Genomic DNA, 20,417 nt, shown 5'->3' on the forward strand with positions numbered 1-20,417 from the left:
TTTGCCGGGTCCGGCCCAGTCACCCACGTTGAGGTTTTAAGATGAGCTTCGCGCTCTCGTCATCGCAGCTTGCAAGGACCAGGGCTTTTTGACTTGACGCAGACCATCTCGACGACGCCAAATTGGGAGTTCACCAAAAAACAACACGCCGAGTTCGGGAAAAACGAGAGATTGGTTCACTGCAACACCACCATCATTTTTGGGACGCTTCGACTCCAGCATCCCCATCATCCCACCCTGGTCAGGTCCCCGAAACCCACTGCCCTGGTTTGTTCTGGGCCCCTTTAATGGCACTGATTCCCCGATGGCCCCCTGGTGTCCTGTCGGTTCTTCTCTGCTGGCCGTCAGCGTCAGCTGCGAGAACACAGGACCCGTAAGGCACGTCGGCATCGAAAGAGAAGCGAGACTTGGTTCCATTTCTTGCAGCCGGCCCCCGCTTCTCTTCACATCCCAAAGATTGTCTGTCCTTCCTCCCACTTTCAATCTCCCAAACGTCGTCCCAGAAACTACCAAAAACAAGTCGACTGCCACTGGTTGGGTACAGCGATCCTCCCGCCCGCGTCCCAGGCACACCACGGCGTTGGTTTCAACCAGATACCTGTCTGATCCGAACGAAAGCAAAGTCCAGACACTAGTTGTATTCGATCGTTCCATCTGGTCTTAGCGTCTTCGACGCCGTCCCCGTATCGGGCCCGGTTTATTCTGTGTCTGCTCCCCGGCCCCCGCGATCCTTCACGGCTGTCGTCCGCCATGGCGGCCACCGCGACAAGCACGTCGGCGACGTCGGCGACATCGACAAACACCTACAGCAGCGTCATCATCTCCAGCTTTCCCTTTAGACCGCTAACGACACAATTTGTCCGGCCAACCTACTGCGATGCTATCTACAATGGTAATATCTACATGATCGACCCGCAGGAGAACTGTCTACCCGAGAGCCATTCGAAGCAGGAGACGGCTTATTATTCTCCGGGTTACGTCTGCCCGGAAGGGTACATGACGGCCAGAGTCGATAACAAGGGCGTTCACAGCATTACGACGGTCACTTGCTGTCCAACCCGCAGCGACATTATCCTCTCGGCCCTCGACCCAGCCACTCTTTCCGGCCAATGGGTCGATCTGTTCTGCACTTGGATCGCTCCAGAAGCCACGCGCATCGACATCGTCCACACTGCTGGTACGAGCACATGGACGCAGCAGGAATATGTGACTTCCCCCGGAGGCGTCAACGCGTACGGCGTTCGTATGGTTTATCAGTCAACCGATCTCGCTGCGACAGCGACAGCGACGGTCTCGGCGACGAGCACGGGGAACGTCACCGTGCCTCAAGAAACCAACGCGCCGGCATTGTCTACGGGAGCATCCATCGCCATCGCTGCTGTTGTGCCAGTAGTTGTTCTCGCGCTGATTGGCGGGGCTCTCTTTTGGTGGTGGAGGAAACGACAGGCTTCGAAATACAATCGCGTAAACGAAGCCGGAAACCCCAGCGCGTCCGGTATGCCTCCCGGAAACCATCAACAAGGCCCAGTTCATGAGGCACCCTCGATGCAGCAGTATCAGCAAGGTTACCAACAGCATCAGCATCAGCCGATGCAGACAATGCCCTCCACGCAATCTTTCCCATCCACGTATCAGTCCTCGACAGTCGCGCCTTCCAGTCAACAGCATTCACCCAGCGCTCCCTATACTCAGCAGTACGGGCACAACGGAGCATACACAAGTTTTGCCGGGTACAAGCCGCCCGGGGTAGCGGAGGAAACTCCGGCGAGCGCACAGGCGTTCACGTCGGAGTTGCCGGCCCCCGTGCCGACGGAATTGGCTGAAGACCGACCAACTCACACGGCTTCGGGACAGCATATTGACGAACAAAAGATGATGGGCGTCGGCCCTCTCAAATGATGGAAGAAGGACAGAGCTTATAAGGGGTAATTGGGATCTGAGCATGAATGGATTAATCGGCATCTTTTACAAAACGGCGCGGCGTTCGGGGTGGCGTGCCCATCTAGGACGGCCCAGTAACTGACCTGGGAACATTATTATACTATACTCACGCCACATCGTGCGCAACATTTCTATTCATCTACAGATATCATCCAAGGCTTCCTCGCCTAATCGAACGACTAATGAGCGAAGCCACTCTCGTTTTACAGAAACCAAACCGTGAAATTCGAGCTTGCGGCGGCTGCTCCGCCACGAAGCCCAAAACATTTGACTGGCAATCAAAACTCCGTTTGGATGATCTGCCGCGGTGCCGTCTATCCGTCTCACCATCAGCACCAAAGGACCTGAGCCTTGCTAGGCTGTCGAGGGATGTGGCTGAGTCTAGGAAAAGCTAAGCTTCGTCAGAAGCTTGTAGCGAGTACCAGTTTCGACTCTCGAACTGCGTGGGAGCACCTCGTTCCCGCGACTTTCACATCTGCCAGACACCGACCTGTGTCGTTTTTTTCTTCGTCGAGGCACCATTCCTCAACCATTCCCCTTTCACCTTGGTTTGGAGACATCATCTCGCCAGTGGCCATCAAAGCACAAGGTATTGTCAGTGTCCACTCAGCCACGGAGACCCTAACCGAAGCCATGGACATCCGAAGCAGTCGAGCCATCGCACAGCCATCTCCGTCATCGCAAGCGCCTGCCGCAGTCTCACACCAGTCGTCCTGCACTTCTGCCCACGCTCATCAGACTGAGCTTTCAACTTGAATCTGGAAATGCAAAGGGCTGGACACATCCCTTCATTTCGAGTCACGCTAGATCGCGCAAAGAGCCACTAATTAGGCAGCGATATGTGAGAGCTAGCACCGTTGTAGAGGAATCCACAGGGGAGACGAGCCGAATTGTCTTACATCCACTTCTCCTTTCAACTTGTCGTCAGGTGTATGGCAAGCTTCATGAGAATATGTGCTGCAGCTCTACTACATACTAAGCTCAACGAGTGTCATCTGGATGCAGAGACGGCCGTTGGCAGCTTTTCCCCCTGCCGAAGGATTCGACTGAGGGCTTGGCCACATCCTTCCTTAGCGTCACTTGTTACGAATAGTCGAGGATGCTGTTTGGTGTCTGACTTCGACGGGCCCCATGGCCACCACTTTTTTCCCTCTCAAACTTGGGATCGCCATTGGATTTGACTCGGCGCGAGTGGTTGGCGGGAGTACCGGCAGGATCAAGGGGGGGTCCAGATAGAACTAATCGGGCGAAGGATTCACCAAAACCAGACTTAAGCGTTTTTCCACGTCCCATTCAAACCAATTTCCACTGCCTTCTTGTTTCTTTCGTTTCTCTTCTTTTTGTTCCTGCACCCTAATATCAGATGCTTTGCTGACTGACGTTTCTAACTCGCATCTCACGCAGCCTGTCGTTCAATCACGATCATATCCACAAAACAAACTCCTGTGCCTCGTTACACAAGATCCATCACCGGCCCAGGGTTCCCCAGACGAGGTTCCCAAAGTCCCTTCCAACTACCGGGAAGACACTTGCCGAGTCCATCTGCGAGTGGTGAACTGGATCGCATCCGCAATGGCGACGGCATCATCCACGTCGAAAACGCGCTTCGTCGCCTCAACGTTTCCCGAGAACCCTCTCCCGACAGCCAACTTCGACCCTCCGTCATCCTGCTCCGGAGTCTACTGGACGAACAGCGTCTTCGCCTTTGACAACGACCCAGCATGCCTTCCCAACAAGTTCAACGGTGCCAGCACCGCCTTCTACTCCCCAGGCACCGCCTGCCCGACGGGATATACCGCCCAACCGCAGTGCTCCAGAAACAACGGCGTCCGATCCGTGACCACGGTAACCTGCTGTCCTGCCCGCGGGGATATCACGTTGTCGTGTGTGGAGGACGACCTGACCTTGTCCGATAGATGGGAGACACAGTTCTGTACGTGGATGGCGGGTCCGGCTACGGTTGTCGAGTTCACTGTTGTCGACGGCGGAAGCACGACGAAGAGCGCGGCGACGATGAGCAATCGAGACGGTATCAACGCGTACGGGATCAGGATGGTCTACGAGGCGAGCGACCTCGTGCCGAACACGGCATCCGCCACCGCTACTGGCACAGATGCCGCGGGGGCCACGAGCTCTGGTGACAGCGGCAGCAGCAGCGGCAACGACAGCTCGTCCAGCAGCGGACTTTCAACCGGCGGAATCGTCGCCGTGGCGGTGGTCGTGCCCGTCGTGGTCATCGCTGCTCTACTGGGGCTGTTTTTGTGGTGGCGCAAGAGGAAGCACGCCTATGCCGGCGTGCAGCAACAGCAGCCCGGACAATCCCCGTCGCAGCAGAACGCGTACGCCTACCCGAACAGTACCAACTACCAGGGCAGCAACTATGCGCCGAGCGAGATGGCGGGAGGGAGTGTCGCTGGGTATTACCAGAACGATAAGGTGCTGCAGCCTGGGCAGCCGGGCGCGGCGGGACAGCAGTTTAAGGGGTATCCTCATTCGACGCCGGCTGCCCCTGCTGAGTTGCCCGTTGGAGATGCGCCTGCGGAGTTGGATGGAGGTGGAAGGTAGTTGAGGGGCGGGGGGATATAATCAGGGTTGGCGAATTTGGGTTTGGCGGAGTATATTGCTTCGGCGGCATCAGAGGGCGTATCGGAGAGCAGCGAGCAAAGAAGTGCGCGGAGTATTTGTTGATACCTCGGTCATAAACGAGCTTTTTGGATACTTCAGAATACCAAATGCATAGATGTAAGCATGAAATTGGAAGATATTTGCAATCCAGCTCGCTTGTGGTATTATTCCCTCGCGGGCTGTCCCAATTAGGTCACTTGTGCTTGCATCTGTTTCTAAGGGAACATAATAAAACCTATAGCCTGCGTAGTGAGCACGCGATGTTGAGTCACGAAATCTACCCACTAGTAATGCATCGGCGGACAGTCATGCCGGCCAAGCGCCGTGTCGCCGACGAACCGGGGCAGCATCTCCCCGACCGGTGCTCCACAGCACCTCCGAGCTCTCACCGCCTGCGCTTCTTGGGCAGGTTCTGTAATTACCCCGCCACCCCGCCATCCAAGCTGCAAAAAATTCATTTGCGTCGCTGCAGGTCCTGCTTATCAAGCACGCAGAACTTCCTCGACACATTAATAAACATCGCCCTTTTACGTCTGCGCTTCCTTTTAATACCCCGATACCCAGCGCATACGAGACTGCTCTCTCAGAGCTCGCAAGCGCATCGCCCTTCGAAGCGCGAATCACCGAAACCCACGAAGGAATAAGAAATACCCAGGAAAAATGTCTTCCCACAACGAGCACAACGACGACCATGACGAGCCCGAGTTGCTCGGCGCCGACGATGTCGGTGAGGAGGTGAACATGGACAACGACGACGTCGCCATGGACTCGGACGACGACGAGAACGTCGAAGTCAACCTCCAGAACGACTCCGTCGCCTACTTCGACGCCCACAAGGACTCCGTCTTCGCCATCGCCCAGCACCCCGTCCACCCGACCATCATCGCAACAGGCGGCTCCGAAGGCGACTCCGACGACGCCCCCGGAAAGGGCTACCTCATCTCCACCGCCGCCGCCGCCTCCCGCCCCGTCCTCCCCGCCTCCTTCTCCGGCGACAACACCCCGCAGACCACCCAGCTCGACGCCATCCTCCCGATCGACGGCCACGCCGACAGCATCAACGCCATGTCCTTCACCCTGCCCAAGGGCGACTTCCTCGTCTCGGGCGGCATGGACGGCAAGCTCCGCGTCCACGCCGTCCGCGTCGGCTCCCCGACCGCCGAGGCCGCGAGCGTCCAGATGAAGTTCATCGCCGAGGCGCAGGAGGTCCCCGAGATCAACTGGATCGCGCCCTGCCCGAACCCCCAGTACCCCAACACCATCGCCCTCGGCGCCAGCGACAACTCCGTCTGGGTCTACACCATCGACATCGCCGCCGGCGGCGGCGACCCCGCCAACTGCCTCCAGCTCGTCCAGACCTACTGGCTCCACCAGGCCCCCTGCACCGCCGGCGCCTGGACCCCCGACGGCAACCTCCTCTGCACCGTCGCCGAGGACTCGAGCCTGTACGTGTGGGACGTCTGGGGCGAGGCCGGCGCCAAGGGCCTGGTCGAGAGCAACGGCCAGACGACGGTCAGCATGACGGCGGAGGACCAGCGGTTCGAGGTCGAGGGCGGCCTGTACAGCGTCGCGGTGGACCCCAAGGGCGCGCTCGTCGCGGTCGGCGGCGCGGGCGGCGCGATCCGCATCGTCAGCCTGCCGAGGCTCGCGAGCAGCGCGCAGCCCGGCAAGGGGGGCAAGAGCAAGACGACGGCGGACGTCGCGGCGGGAGGACAGATCCTGGCGGCGCTGCAGACGGCGTCGGACGGCATCGAGACGCTGAGCTTCACCACCGCCGCGGGAGGGCCCGGTCAGACGTCGACGCTGCTCGCCGCGGGGTCCGTGGACGGCAGCATCGCGGTGTTCGACGCGGGGCGGAGGTTCGCCGTGAGGAGGAACCTGCCGGGCGCGCACGAGGACTTCAGCGTCGTCAAGGTGGAGTTCGTCAAGAACACGTGGCTGTTGACGAGTTGCGGCATGGACGGCGTCGTGAGGAGGTGGGATCTGAGGGCGCAGGACGCGGGACTCGTGAAGGAGTGGAGGGGACACCGCGGTGATGGCGAGGGCGGCGGTGTGCTTGGTTTCGTACAGGGCGAGACGGGCGAGAGGGTTGTTACTGCCGGCGACGACGGTGTTGTTCTTGTTTTCGAGGCTTGAGGTGGATTTTGCGGCTGGGTGGTTTTTCTTGTTTTATGAGAGGATAGATAAAAGGGGCGTGGCACCGCTGGATTTGCGGTATGATGAATGGATCAGATAGATCTCGGATTATGAGACGTTTTCTACGCTATTGACAAAAACTATTTCCGATGAGTGACTCTGTCTTGTATTGCACATCAAAGACTTTTGTGCCGTTGGGAGTGGATGGTGAGACAAAGTTTCTTTGAGTTCGTCTGATGAGCAGTTGGGCTTTGAAACATGCCTCCCGCCGTTATACGTCTTCAGCCATCATCAACCTCTGCGGCTCAGCAACGTCGAACCCACACCAGACCATCTATCCAACTTCGCGAATGTGAGCATTCAGAGCCACTTGAATCGACCATTTCGAAGCCTCTAGCCCGACCTCATGAACAGCTTGCAATGGGATGAGGTCATCGGGGTGGCGCTCATGATCTGCGGGGTAATCGAGTTCCCGAAGATTTGCTTCTGCCTGGCGATGTGCTGGTTCTCATGGGAGACGGTCGTCAATTGTGAGTTCATGACGGGATTCGTATGAGGATCTTAAAGCTTACGATTTGTCAGTGTACGCCATCCTTGGTATCTATCCATTCTTGCGCAACATCATGGGTCCGATGACGAGGACGGTTTTGTTGAACGCACGAGAGGTTACATGATCGCACGTATGGCGATGTGTCTGGAGCAAGTGGTGTTGATCGATCGTGTGAGCTCCCTGTTTTCTCAACGAAGCAGTATGACGGCACCATAATACATCGCGGCATGGTAATACTCTCGTCGACGACATCGCATATTCACGTTCAAATAGCATGAGATTTTGATGAAGATATCAGTATTAATTGATTCATTTGTCATTAGACTACCTCATGTAGTCGCCACCTAGGCACTGTCCAATCGTTCAAGACAAGTCGCCTGACTGGTGACATGTATCATCCTCTCTCCAATCCCGAATCGCTCCCATCCAACGCCGTTGGTGTGAAATGTTCGTACATGTGTGCTTAGCTGCTGCGGCCTCCCTGGCCGACGTTGTCGCCCTTGGCAAGGCCCTGGCTGGTGCCTCCGGAGGCAGGCAGGTCCTTGATGGCGAGACCCTCCTCCTTCTCGGGCATGGGGGCGGTCTTGTCGGCGCGGTCGACGTGGTCGGACTGGGATGCGTTAGACGATAGGTTCATCAAGAGATTGTCGGGGGCGGGAGGAGTGAGAGCTCACCTTCTCGACGCCAGCACCGTGCACGATGTCGTGGCCGGCCTCAACGGCGTTGTCAGAGGCACCAGATCCGTCGCGAGGCATGTTGATGGTTGGTTGTAAGAGTGTGATTTGTTGGAGATTGAACTGGTTTCGTGATGCTTCAAGAAGCTGTTCGTTGGTGATTGTCTTGTGAGAGTGGTGGTTGTTGCTGGAGAAGGACAGCGGTTAAGCAGAAACAGTCTGAGAAGCTTTATTTAAAAGTGATGAAAGAGGCTGAAAGAGCTTTTAGCTCTGATCTCGATTTGACGTCATGTTGGGAATGCGCAAGTGCCTCCCCGGGTACCTGCCTCCAGACGTCATTAGTGGTGGGGTCATTGATGATCGTCCCCGCCCCGCGATGTCAGATCGGACCTCAGATCTGCTCCGGAGCAAATGCCCCGACCTATTTGGCTGACCCATTGCCATTCCAGCGCGCAATGATGTTGGTCTACGGGCCCAGAACCTTTTTCTGGAATGATTCCCACCTCTGTGTCCTGGTTTTCTGACACAATCACGAACGAAGGGACTGTGGGCTGGCCCGCCCGCCTTGAATCCGTGCAGGTGAGAAGGTTGGCCGATGACGACAGGCCCAAGCCACGGCAGCCGTCAAGGGCCATGTCTCGGCCGTTATCGGCATCGTGGGAAGTGAGGCTTTTCAGATGTATGTCACGATGTTTCTGTGGAAGGCAATTCGGTGTTGTCTTGCACGTTCAATTGTCGCCTTCGCGACTGGTACGTCGGCCATTTCGCTCATCGCAGGACACTAATAGGTGAGTCTTCAATCGCGTGAGTTCTCGGATATCAACATTTTCAATAGATTCTCCCGACTTAGGTATGCGAAGATATCGTCTGCAATAACGTACAGTGCCTTTCCCAATGCCAATTCCTCCCCCTCAGCTTCGTTTCTTCCTTGCAGCTAATAAGACCACCTTTCCACAATCTCATCACCGTCTTCAATGTTGCATTCCAAAACCAACTTCATCACCACGAGCCTCTCTTCTTTACCACAACATGAAAGTCGCGAGGCTTGACAAACCAGTAGTTGGTGCAGTGCCAGTCATCCTCCTTCTCCAAAATGAAATCGAATTCCTGAATCATTCGAGGAATTGCCTTTGACACCTCCAACAAGCTGATGTTCTTGCCGATGCAGGTACGGGACCCTTGGCCGAACTAGGGCATGATTAGCTCGAGCTCCGATGCGCATCTTCCATTTTACTTACGGTGAAGAAGTATGACTCCATTGCACTCTTCTGCTCTTTGGATGAGTCAATCCATCGTTCCGGTCGGAACTGCGCTGCATCGTGACCGAACACCTCTTCGTTGTGGTGGGCAACCCAGGCGTTGATACCCACAACCGTCTGTGCCGTGAGGTCAGCTTTGGTTCAACTCAACAAGCATCAACACTTACACCCTCAGGCAAGAAGCTTCCAGCAAGCTGCCTTCCGCCTTCCGGCACAACACGGGGCATCGTGAACCCAGTTGCCGGGTGAACCCGAAGACTCTCCTTAATGACAGCCTGGAGATACGGCAGCGCCTGAGCCTCTCTGAAAGTGATCGGGTTCGAGATGGATCCATCCGCCGCGGCATCATCCAGTTCCTTCCGAAGTCGCTGCATCGCGTGAGGATGCTTGCAGAGGTTGTACATCATTCCGCTGAGGGAAATGGCCGTGGTGTCTGATCCAGCTGCGATGTTGGCACCTCCGGCAAGCTGGATGGCGATGCTTGTCACCGTTTCAGGTCGTTCTTTCTGAGCCTGCACCAACTTCGAGATGAAATCCTGGGGTCCATCCGCGGGCTTCTCTTCCTGCTGTCTGGCAGTGACCTGTTCCGCCGCATATTTGACCACGAAAGCGGTTCCCTTGGGTTCTTTCCCTTTGCCTAGCTGCTGGAGGAGTTTGAAGATAGGAGGCCAAAGCCATGGGTAAACGCCGAGTGCGCTGGAGAGCTGGATGGAGTCGTCCAGTTCCTTCATGACGTGCTGAGGGTCTCCGCCAGCGTCAAGACAGCCAAATCTTCTTGAGAACTAACAATGGTAAGCACGATCTTCCATAGGCTTACAGCCTTGCTGGTTTCCCACTTACAGTGATCTTGCCAATGACATCAAAAGCGTAGCATTGGAACCAGTGACCCAGGTCGATCACGGTCCCTTGTGCAGAGAACTCCGAGAAGCGCTGCGACAGAATCTCGGTGCACTCATCGACGTAAGGCTCGTATGATACCATGTTCGACATGGAGTATACGCTCGAAACCTGCCGGCGGGAGTTCGCATGCGCTTTCGGGTCCGTCTCGCTGAAATGGTTTCGTAGGCTCGGGTCTCCCCAGACAGAATACCAGTCATTCTGGCAGGTCACTGGGTTAGTTCTGATTATCAAAGTTTCGTCCATAAGATGAAGTTACCTTTCTGAAGTGACTGCCGTGACCGTAAATGGTCTTCGCCGCATCGAGGCTGTCGACACTGTACTGTCCCGGTGCGATACGGACGATTGGTCCTGTCGAGTGCATGTAATAATCAGCAAAGGTTTCTTCATGATTATGTAGAAGTAGTGATGTTCCGTAGATACCGTATTTCCGATGCAAGTCAATATTCGTCTTTTCATAATCGCCGCGGGTGTACTGGCGGAAAAGCCACAACCGAGTAAATCTCGCAAGTAGAGGGCCGGGAATGCTTCGAAGAGGATCTAAAAGAGCTCTGAGGACACGATAGGATACGAATACCACCAACGAGATAGGAACGATCCACCATACTGGCGTCAACGACGACCCTTCGAGGGCATGAATTGGTAGAATCATTTTGCAAGACCTGGATTCAATGCACCAGACAAAGCTCTTGGCCGAGTAGCGTCCATATTTGACAACAGAAAGAGTATGAAGACCTATATACTCGAACGAAACTCAAGAACTCAGTGTTCGGGAGTCAAGGCCGACGATGGGATGACCTAAGGATATCGTGGGGTTCGGCGTCCGCGCGAGAGTCGGCACTTACACGACTCCAGGCCCCGCCATCCCGATGGGGGACCGCAGCTAAACCCCCCGGAACGGGATCCCCACCTCCACAACATCTGCCGAACTGCCCCGGGAAAATGATTCATTGGTGAATATGCAAGATTCATCCCGTTTGTGATTGGGCTAAGCACGGTAGGTGCTGTCAAAATGATGACTGGCATGCGAAACACGAGATGGACGAGTTCCGATGACGCGTGGACACCTAGGTCTTTCTGCAGGCTGCGGGCAAATAACTGGATGGTCTATCTGCTTCATGCATCGTGAAGTGCGCAGAAACGATACACCGCGAGAAATAACTGCACAGATTAGACCGAGTAATGATCGGCCGGGACGACGGGAAGGAAGTGGGGCCGCTTAGTGATTCGAGACAGCCCGAAATGTCGGACATTTGAGAGAAGACGGCATACTCTTACACCTCCACCACCACATCCCGCATACCGGTTGGTTTGCCCCAGCTCTTTTTACAAGATGAATAACGGCGTGCGGGGGCTACGATGCAGATACTGCGATGAAGCTTTCAAGAGAAAGGAACATCTTGACCGTCATCTTCGACGACACTTAGGCTCGAAGCCCTACAAGTGCAGTTTCTGCTCAAAGGCATTTTCGCGAAAGTGAGTGAACAATAATCTCCTTTAGAAACCTCGCTCACGGAAATTCCTATAGAGACGTACTCACCCGGCACCAAACTACCCATGAGCAAGCCTCAAGCGGCAGTTCGTCGCCAAGGCGGCCGGGGAAGAAGCCGCAAGCCTGCCTGGCATGCTCGAGAGCGAAACAGCGTTGCTCAAAAGAGAACCCCTGCCGTTCGTGCGAAAACAAGGGCATTGACTGTCTCTACCCGTCCGATGGGGTTGCCGTCACCGCATATCCCACCGGCCAACATGACGACGAGACACCGGCACTGGCCGGTGGGGAACGGTCTTTCGCCACTCCGTTACCCCAGAATCCTGACCCGAACACGGCAATCACCTCAAACACGATTGGCGGCCCAAGAGCAAGTCCGATGGCCGAGAATATCTCCATGCCCGATGTAAATGCGATCAACTCGGGTGGGAACGAGTTCCTCGAGACGCCGGGATCTGGGGCATATTTTGACGTTTTCAACCCGCTTCTAATTGATCCTGGCCTTTCTCTGAATCATTCGTCCCTTCTTTGGACGTACACTTATGACGATTTTGACCCAGGAATTCCCAAGCCTCCGATACCCGTTCCAGGTTCGAGTGGTGGGACACAGTCGTATGGGCCAAACTCATCATCACATGTGGTCAGGGGGACCAGCAATGTCACGGCCCCTTCGTCCAACTCGAGGAACAGTTCATACCCGACCTTCTCAGCGTCTCATACGCCCTCCATCTTCCCGCCGTTGCAGCAAGACGATGAAAATGTTCTGTTGGCAGAAGACTTCTGTCACGTCAGGGAAGTCAGCCGAATCGCCTACGAACACATTGTCCGCTATTTCGAGTCACAGCACAGAACCAGCAATGGAGGTTTTCCGGAGTTGAGGGTAATTCATACCTTCGTCCAACTCTATTACGAGCATTTCGATGCTCAGTTCCCATGCATCCACCCCACGATGTTAGAGAATGGCGACGAATCATGGATCGTGTTACTGGCCATGGCGGCCGTAGGCTCACAGTACTCTTCATTTGCTAGTGCAGAGCAATACTACGAAGGTCTCCAAGAACTTTTGCAGCAAGCCCTGACGACCTATGTAAGTTGTTAACTCCTATTCATAGTTGAAGTACCTTTTACTAGAACATGTCAGAAACCCGAGCCGAATCAAATGCCAACCTTTCAGTTCGTGCAGAGCACACTTCTCGGCATGGTCAGTTTGCAATTTTCAGGCTCCCAAAAAGGTTCGATCAAGGCACAGTGGGATAGGTGCCAATTAGCCTCCATGTGTCGCTACATAGCGAGTTCCTCATGGGATTGCACTAGCGATATAACGCTCTCTACACAGGACAAGGAATGGAGGACATGGCTTGCCTCCGAGTCTAGAATTCGACTGATCCATTCTCTATTCAGTAGGTTAAACTTCTTGAGAACGTTTTCATCGCTGACAGCTTGTTCAGAATTAGAATGTATACAGCTCGCTTTCATGGGCCTACCGCCAATATTCAAGCTTCACGAATTAGCCGATAGGTTTCCTTCACCCGAGAATATGTGGAGGTGCCGAGATAGCGCGAGCTGGCAAAATCAACGCCGATCAACCCGAGGTTGGTTGTACTTTCCCTCTGTCTTCAACCCTCTGCAAAGTTTACTGACGATGTCTCAGTCTCGGGGCCCATCAGTCTTGACCTACTAAACGAGCCGAATGCTGCTTCGAAAATGTGCGTCTTCGCCCGAGAAATGTACATGCTCAGCCTCCACGCCGAAGAAGAATTCGTCCGTTACCAACTCTCGTGCCCATTGTGGAAGTTCTTGGTCACTGGAACCTCACTTGGGCAAGGTGCAGTCGAGAACAATCCCGTAGCGGATTCCCTCCTCGCAACCGCTGCAGCTTCCGTCAGCGATGCCTTTGAATCAATGAGAAAACTGGCCACTGCAGGAGGAGACAGCCAGTGCTCCCTGATGAAGTACTACCACATCCTGTCGATCTTACGGCTCGTCCCACTTCGAAAGCTATACGAGTTCTCGGGTTGGCAGGTGACGGAAGCGCAAATCGAAGCTGCGAGAGAATACTTGCGCTCTTGGATGAGAAACAACCCAACGGCCGCTCGAAGATGTCTTTGGCACGCTGCTGCCGCTTTCAAGCTAATTCGAAACAAACATTACTTCGGGTGCGATGACCCGTTTTGTCTACTAATCCCCACGCTGTACATCTGGGCGTTCGATCAGCTCGCCGAAGCAAAGGAGAACGATACGTCGTCACCGAACCCCGGCGCTCCTGAGAAGGATCGTCCGACCAGAATCGACTTGTTGCAAGACGATCGCGACATCGATACGTGGCTGGAAAAGGGTAGTTCGAATGTGCACATCACGGGGGTAGGCGCCTTGAAGAGTCCTAAAAGTGGTGCCCGGTTGATCAACGAGTGTCGGAGGATTTTGCTGTCTTCCACGGGGTTTCCACGTTTACGCATTTTCCTGGCTGGGGCCTGGGAACGAGTTGCTGAGGGTGGTCGGCCTCATGGGTGGCTTGGAGAATGAGGAACCCTTGCGTTGAATGCTTCTGCGATCGAAGCTGAGCCGGATGAGAGGGGCAAGCCATTGAGGCGGCAACAAGAGGCGCTAAATAAGTGGTAAAACATAGAACAAGCCACCAAATATCATGTTGATAGTTGTCAGAGGAATACTTGGATCCGTGCACCTCTTCCCTCTCCTTCGGGCTTTTCCCTGACTTGGTAAAGCAGCCGATCCTTCCAGCCTTACGGCATGGAGTCCCGCTCGACTGTTGGAGTGGCTGAGCACTAAGCCCGTATCAAGCCATGGCAACGAAGCTCCGAGAATACACTCAATTAAGCTGTTCAAAGTTGCAATGTTAGGAACAAATTGTCCATGTGTTGCGCTAGCCTCTAATCCCGACTATTATGCCTCAGAGCAAAGACGAGGAGGATGCAGGACCGAGAATACGATGTAGCTGATTTAAAGGTGCTTGCGCGCGACTACTTAATGCCCGTTAACCCCCATCTGTCTTTTCAAATACAACGTGAACGACCATCTCGTATTCAGAATCCATCGAAACAACTTTCAAAATGACGAAGCAATGTACGGTATCGCCGGTCAAGACGGCAATGAAGTGTTTCGTCGGGGCTTGGGGGTTCATCAACTCGACTCTCGTGTGAGACTTACCCCTATCAGACACGATCCAGATTACTGACAATTCCCTCCCAGAAACACCACGTCTGGTGATATCATCACCGCCGACTGGGCTTACCCGGTTCCCTCCGGCATGTCTCTGTTCACACCCAACGGCTACACGGCGTTACTCGTCACAGCGAACGACACTACCCGACCGGACCTGAGGCCTCAGGGACTGGACCAGAGCAACCCAAGCTCCTCTCCCGATTCCGAGTGGGCCAAGATTGGAAAGTACAGCGTTGCGGGTGCCGGACCTTACCATCTCTCCAACGTGACGGGAGAGAAGGGTCCCGAGGGTCCGCAGGGTATCAACTCTGGAGAGTTCCTGACTTCGACGCTACCGGCTCGCCTTGGACCCTACGAGTTTTCCTTCAAGTTCTACGACGACTGTTCAGTCTGGAACTTACATCAGGATGTTGGGGCTGGATTGCAGAGAGTTGCGTGGTACTACAGACTTCCCGACCAAGACGATTACTGAGTCTTGTGTCCGCGAAGCGCGTCAACGTGATGAGAATCGTGAAGCCAATTATCTTTGTACACACTATATTCCAATATCTAGTACATACAACGAAAACTCGCAGAGGATGAGGCTATAAGTAAGCATTTGAATCATGCGCATTTTGGTCGAATGTGGCTATTGGCGAATCTGGAGTGAAGTACGCCTTTCATGCTGGATAAACACCGAAGCTTATCAGACTAATTTCCCTACCTATTGGCAGACAAAGGAAGAAGAAAGAGAAAAGACAAGTATTGAAAACTCAGACTACCAACTGATTGATGTGTAGTTTTCGGTATTTCAAAGCCTTGAATTGTCGGAGCGCGATAGCCTGCAAGACGAGTCTCCATGCCTCATCCGCGAAGTTACAGTCCTCCATGGTAGTTTTTCCCTTGCAAATACTCCTCGCTATCTCTATGCCTATCCTTAATGACAGTAGCTCTATCATTGCCCTTAGTGCCTGTGGCTATTGCACAAGTATTCAACCAGGAATAACCGTAGCGTGGTGTAGTCTGGTTGAATAACAATGCCAACAGGCGAACTATTTTTAGCTCTTTCCCGGTAGATGGAACCAATGTAAATGAGAGCCCTGTAATTGTGAGTCGGGCGCACCTCAGATAACATACAGAACCAACCAACAGCAGGATAATTACATGTATGGCTTGCTCGGGCTGCGGTCACAAGACGAGTTGGTGCCAGGTGGGGGTGGCTGGGGACGCAGCCTGATTCTGTCGTTGGGTAATTACTCACTCAAAGCTCGTCCGGTTTAGGTATCTCGTGTCAAATTTGGTTATACGTATGCGAATTTGCCCATGTTCTCCGCTCATGTAAGGGCAGACATGTACCTTGGCACCCAGAAAGCTGCTCCGAAAAGCTGCTCCGAGAGCAAAGTTCCCTAGCATTGGTGGAAGCACATGAAGCGAACATTCTGGTCTTGGGTGAATAAACTTTCAAATTCAGCATGGGAAACACTACTCTAATAAGCATTGCTCATAGTCAGCAGCGTGTCATTCTTAAAAGACCTCATCTTCAATCCTTTCTCAACAGCCTTGTGGGCTGCATTTTGTCTTCGAAAACCCTTGATTTTCTGCGACCCGGCAGCAAATGCAGCTGAACTGATAAGCGGGTGTGATACCGCAGGCTGAAGGGATCTCACTCTTGGCTGCATGGATAGGGTTCGTTTGATTGCTCAGACAAAGGTAGAAGGGGGTGCCAATCTGACCGTCAGCACGCAATACGAATTTGAGTTGTTTGTTACAACTTACCGGCTGGAGCCAGGTTAATGTTTGCATCTTAGAGTTGGGGTCCGTTAGCTGGAAAGCATATAAGCACGAGGTGATGCTAGATTCTTCATTCCCGATGAGGTTTCGGCATAGTTGCCTGCAACATTTATCTTTCGCTCCACGATGGCTCACAACTATGCTTTCAGCGGAAAAAATGGTGACGTCTATCACCTCATATCTCCAAATACCCCACAATCAGATACCAGCACCGGTAAATTAGCATCGGTTGCACCTCCCTCGGCCCCGAGAAGTCGGTACTGGGCACGAACTTTTGTTCTGCTGCTTGTGCCGCTTGGCATCACGGCATACTACTACTGGATATGGCGAGCTCTACTATGTCGAACCCTTGACGATGCCGCGAAGTATGGATCAAGGACCGAGATCTGGATCTATTACTCGTGGTTCATCCTCGGTGTGTTCGCCTTGGAATGGTCCAAACATGGCCTCGTCGGGGTTGAGGTCGCTATGCTGGAAACCACGGCTTTCGGAGCTCCTCATCTCGTTGCGCTCCTGAGCCACAGCGAAGGAACTTGGAGCGGTCCCGGGGGCTGGTTCAAATGCCTCACAAAAGCTTTTCAAAAGAGCAGGAGCGGAGAAACCCCTAGTTTACGACTTTCTTTGAGGACGTACAAACTGTGGTACGTCCTTGCGTTCATCAGTCTGTCCTTATATGTTGGAATGCCCCTCTCTGGTCTGACAATGGAATTGTCCGATGGATACGTTCGTCTTGACGAAACTCCAATGGTTGTTGGCCGCAACTCGACAAACTTCCACAAAAGATACGGCCTTTCTGGTGAAAGTACGAACGGAGCCCAGAATGCGTGGAACATGGGATCCCCCGTCACGTTACCTGGAATTGGCATCATATTCACACCTGAGTATATCAATCGCGAAGACTACGAGGTGTTGAGCGATGTTCCCAACAGCCTTCCAAGCAGCTCAGGACTACCGGACATGTTCATTGTCCCGCAGGCTCTTGGACCAATTTCTGGCACAGCGTGGGGTCTCAGAGTCGGTTACGACTGCTCAATCGCCAAAGACGTCTCCGAGCTTACCATCATCGGTCATTATACGGGCAGGACCTCGGGAGATCCGTCAGGGCGCTTTGCCAAATCTTTCATGAAAAGTGCGGTTACCAATGTATGGTCCTATTCGGAAATGGGTACCACACTCAATACGACTGAGCCGGAGCTTCCACATACACCCCATAGTGTTGGACAGGAACTGCTTAGATCGATCGACTCTAGAGCAGACGTTCTTGAGTGGGTCGTCTGGCAGGTACGGACTGGTGCTGATTATGTTGAAGTGGACAACTTCAACAACAGCGTTGGCGCTACCGTCCAAGGTCTCGGATCCCCTTTCATGAGAGCGGACAATGGATCTTGGGTTGCCAATGAGACATTCTTCAAGGAGAATGATTATCGTCAAAGAGACAGCGTAATGGATAAGGTATGGAGTAGGCTCCTCGGCTCCACCGGCAACCCGTTCCAACCGGGCGAGAAAAACACCGTCGAGGTAGCCGAAGCTATCGGGGTTCGCTGCATTGTCAGATCAAAACTTGGTTCCGCAGTGATCGACGCGAGAACATCGAGTTTCGCGCACTTCAATGCCGAAGAACCTACACCGTATAACGATCCAGAAGTCAATGCGGAAAGCCCAACTCCGCCATTGGGAGGTTTGGCGCGGTCCATACCTGGTCAGGCTAGCCTGGAGAAGATTCTCACTTCCATTAATGTTCGAGCCATGAGCTCAGAGTCCAACTCGATTCAGGCCTCTAAGTTTGTGAGCTCGAGGGATCTACAGAAGTCGGCTTACTTGGCACACGGGCAAGAAGTCCTCGGCCACATGTACGACAATCATTACGGTTTCGAAAGTAGCTGGCCTGCGCCAAACCTGACTTCGTCCAGGAAAGGCAAAATTCTTACGAAGGGTGAGCTGCCGCCGTTGGTGGCGTTGATTCCTCTGGGTGTTTGGGCTCTTGGTTCTTTCTTGTTGGGAATCTCCTATGGATTCAGACGGAGATTGGCGGATTCTCTGAGTGGATTCAGTTTCTTTCGTTTTGGAGTCTACTCTGCGGACAAGCTGAAGGACACGGGAATATTTGTTGCAAAGGAAGCCGAGGATGTTGCCAAGTTATGGCGTTTACCAGGTACATTGGAGAAGATATAATTCGGGAGTCAATTTCTAGTTCCTTCTATTCTGCCTTCACGCATCTGGTTCTGTTCTGTCCTCCGCTGGTGTGGTATTTGTTGGCTTGGATGCCGAGTAGGCTGAGATTGGGAAGAACACGGAAGACTCCTGATTGCCTCGATAATACTTAGGATATCAATTGAAGTTTAAATCACGTAAACCCGTGGCGTCTCGAACATCATCTTCGCTACTGCCAATCGTGGTCTGCTACGAGATGGCACGGGGAGCATTATGTAGTGCTAGCCCGTTGACTCGTTCTCCATTACGTGCGACCTGACGGGGCACATGTGGTTTTCTTGACATTCGGGGTTGATACATGTCGAATCTCAGAGGTCACATCTTCCAATATACACCATTCTAATGATTGTAAATATCTTGTAAAGATTGTTCGAATTGAACCCGCATTTCTTCATAATGCGTTCACAGCCTGTCGAGCTATCGTAGATGTCTCAAGAATAGCCAATAATGGGGCTTAGCAGTTTTGATGCATCAATGGGACGCTGTGCCTGTCTCCTATTCGTCGACTGACCTACGAGCCATGCTGACCACCAGCTCCAGGCTCCAACCCCTCGAATGTGTCACTATCACCTTCCTCTTATCACGCTTCCCCGCATGGTCTGTCTTCACGAAGCTCACGCCTCAAGACTTACAGTTCGGCAGACGAGGCTTTTCTAGTATTGATGGCGAACCGCGACTTCTTCTTTTTCTACGCGCCAACTTGGGATTACCCCCCAGGAGGCGCAATCAGGCTTGGCAATGTCATTACATCGGTCAAAAAGCCTCATCGCCCGCTATTTTGCGTGCCGCCGCCAGGTGATTCCGATGTCTCAACCACAGAGAAGAAGAGTGTCCAATACACCAAGGAGAAACTGCGAAGCGGCAGATTCTCTATCTTAACCAAGTTCCTCAGCATCCTTGGGCTCGGCGTCGATATTGGTGCTGAGATCGACAATAGGTAAGTGAGCCACTGAAGTGAGCCACTGCGAGACTGTGGCTATCATATCATAGCCCTTGATGTGCTGACTGTGTATGATTCAAGTGATGAGGAAAGGTTCATCTTTAAAACTCTCGAAACTACCCAGTTTACCCCTTCAGCACAATATGTCCAGAAGTCCATCGAGTCTGACAATGTTCGGCGCTTCCTGCAAAACGCTCGATACCGCAAGCCCGTCTACATCATTACTGGGGTCAAGATTGTCCGTGGCGCTGAAGCCAATACCTCGAGATCCCGGGGCCTGGGTGGTACCTTCGCTGTTGAAGTTGACGGTACACTTTTGAGCGGCGGTGCGGTCCCTATCGGCGGCGGTCCTGGTACAGAAGGTAGAGTGGGCAATAAGACTGCGACAAGCTGGGAAGGTAGCAGTGATTTTGTATTTGCCTTCCGTGTAAGCAAAGTCTTTGTGGGCGAGAAGACGGGGCAAGTGACGAGTGAGGAGGAATATCGCAAGGGGGCTATGCTTGGGGACGAGACGGAAGAAACGAGACGCCCAATGTTGTCTGTTCTGAAGATAGAAGATCCCACCGCTGAACAGGAAGGCTTCGGCTCGCAACAGCTCATGGATGACGAGGAAGTAGTATTCTGCGCAATTCCCGAGGAGGAGGACTCTGACAATTGAGATGTATGTAGTTGCACAAGTGTTTACACACTTTTTACTTAGGTATGACTATGTACTCCCTATGCAGCATCCGCCTTCACGTAACAG

General features: G+C 53.5%; 6 protein-coding genes across 6 annotated transcripts; 5 read left to right on the forward strand and 1 right to left on the reverse strand.

Moving 5' to 3' along the window:
* Positions 1-750: 750 nt before the first annotated feature.
* Positions 751-1,899, forward strand: CkaCkLH20_07374 (uncharacterized protein; the record flags this gene model as incomplete). The annotated part of the gene is made up of 1 exon (XM_038890091.1): positions 751-1,899. One exon carries the CDS (start codon positions 751-753, stop codon positions 1,897-1,899), a length of 1,149 nt encoding a protein of 382 aa, XP_038744569.1.
* A 1,614-nt stretch (positions 1,900-3,513) lies between these two features.
* Positions 3,514-4,506, forward strand: CkaCkLH20_07375 (uncharacterized protein; the record flags this gene model as incomplete). Its single annotated transcript, XM_038890092.1, has 1 exon — positions 3,514-4,506. One exon carries the CDS (start codon positions 3,514-3,516, stop codon positions 4,504-4,506), a length of 993 nt encoding a protein of 330 aa, XP_038744570.1.
* Positions 4,507-5,226: 720 nt separating this feature from the next.
* CkaCkLH20_07376 (uncharacterized protein) lies at positions 5,227-6,702 on the forward strand (the record flags this gene model as incomplete). Its single annotated transcript, XM_038890093.1, has 1 exon — positions 5,227-6,702. The coding sequence occupies one exon, from the start codon at positions 5,227-5,229 to the stop codon at positions 6,700-6,702; it is 1,476 nt and encodes a 491-aa protein (XP_038744571.1).
* A 1,013-nt stretch (positions 6,703-7,715) lies between these two features.
* On the reverse strand, positions 7,716-10,446 carry CkaCkLH20_07377 (uncharacterized protein; the record flags this gene model as incomplete). Its single annotated transcript, XM_038890094.1, has 7 exons — positions 7,716-7,862; positions 7,927-8,113; positions 8,981-9,114; positions 9,165-9,302; positions 9,353-9,967; positions 10,026-10,283; positions 10,342-10,446. The coding sequence occupies 7 exons, from the start codon at positions 10,444-10,446 to the stop codon at positions 7,716-7,718; spliced, it is 1,584 nt and encodes a 527-aa protein (XP_038744572.1).
* Positions 10,447-14,639: 4,193 nt separating this feature from the next.
* Positions 14,640-15,223, forward strand: CkaCkLH20_07378 (uncharacterized protein; the record flags this gene model as incomplete). The annotated part of the gene is made up of 2 exons (XM_038890095.1): positions 14,640-14,725; positions 14,779-15,223. 2 exons carry the CDS (start codon positions 14,640-14,642, stop codon positions 15,221-15,223), a joined length of 531 nt encoding a protein of 176 aa, XP_038744573.1.
* Positions 15,224-17,265: 2,042 nt separating this feature from the next.
* CkaCkLH20_07379 (uncharacterized protein) lies at positions 17,266-20,330 on the forward strand (the record flags this gene model as incomplete). The annotated part of the gene is made up of 3 exons (XM_038890096.1): positions 17,266-18,673; positions 19,273-19,669; positions 19,754-20,330. The coding sequence occupies 3 exons, from the start codon at positions 17,266-17,268 to the stop codon at positions 20,328-20,330; spliced, it is 2,382 nt and encodes a 793-aa protein (XP_038744574.1).
* Positions 20,331-20,417: the final 87 nt, after the last annotated feature.

Source organism: Colletotrichum karsti, assembly GCF_011947395.1.
Source record: "Colletotrichum karsti strain CkLH20 chromosome Unknown Scaffold23, whole genome shotgun sequence".
Taxonomy (NCBI): domain Eukaryota; kingdom Fungi; phylum Ascomycota; class Sordariomycetes; order Glomerellales; family Glomerellaceae; genus Colletotrichum; species Colletotrichum karsti.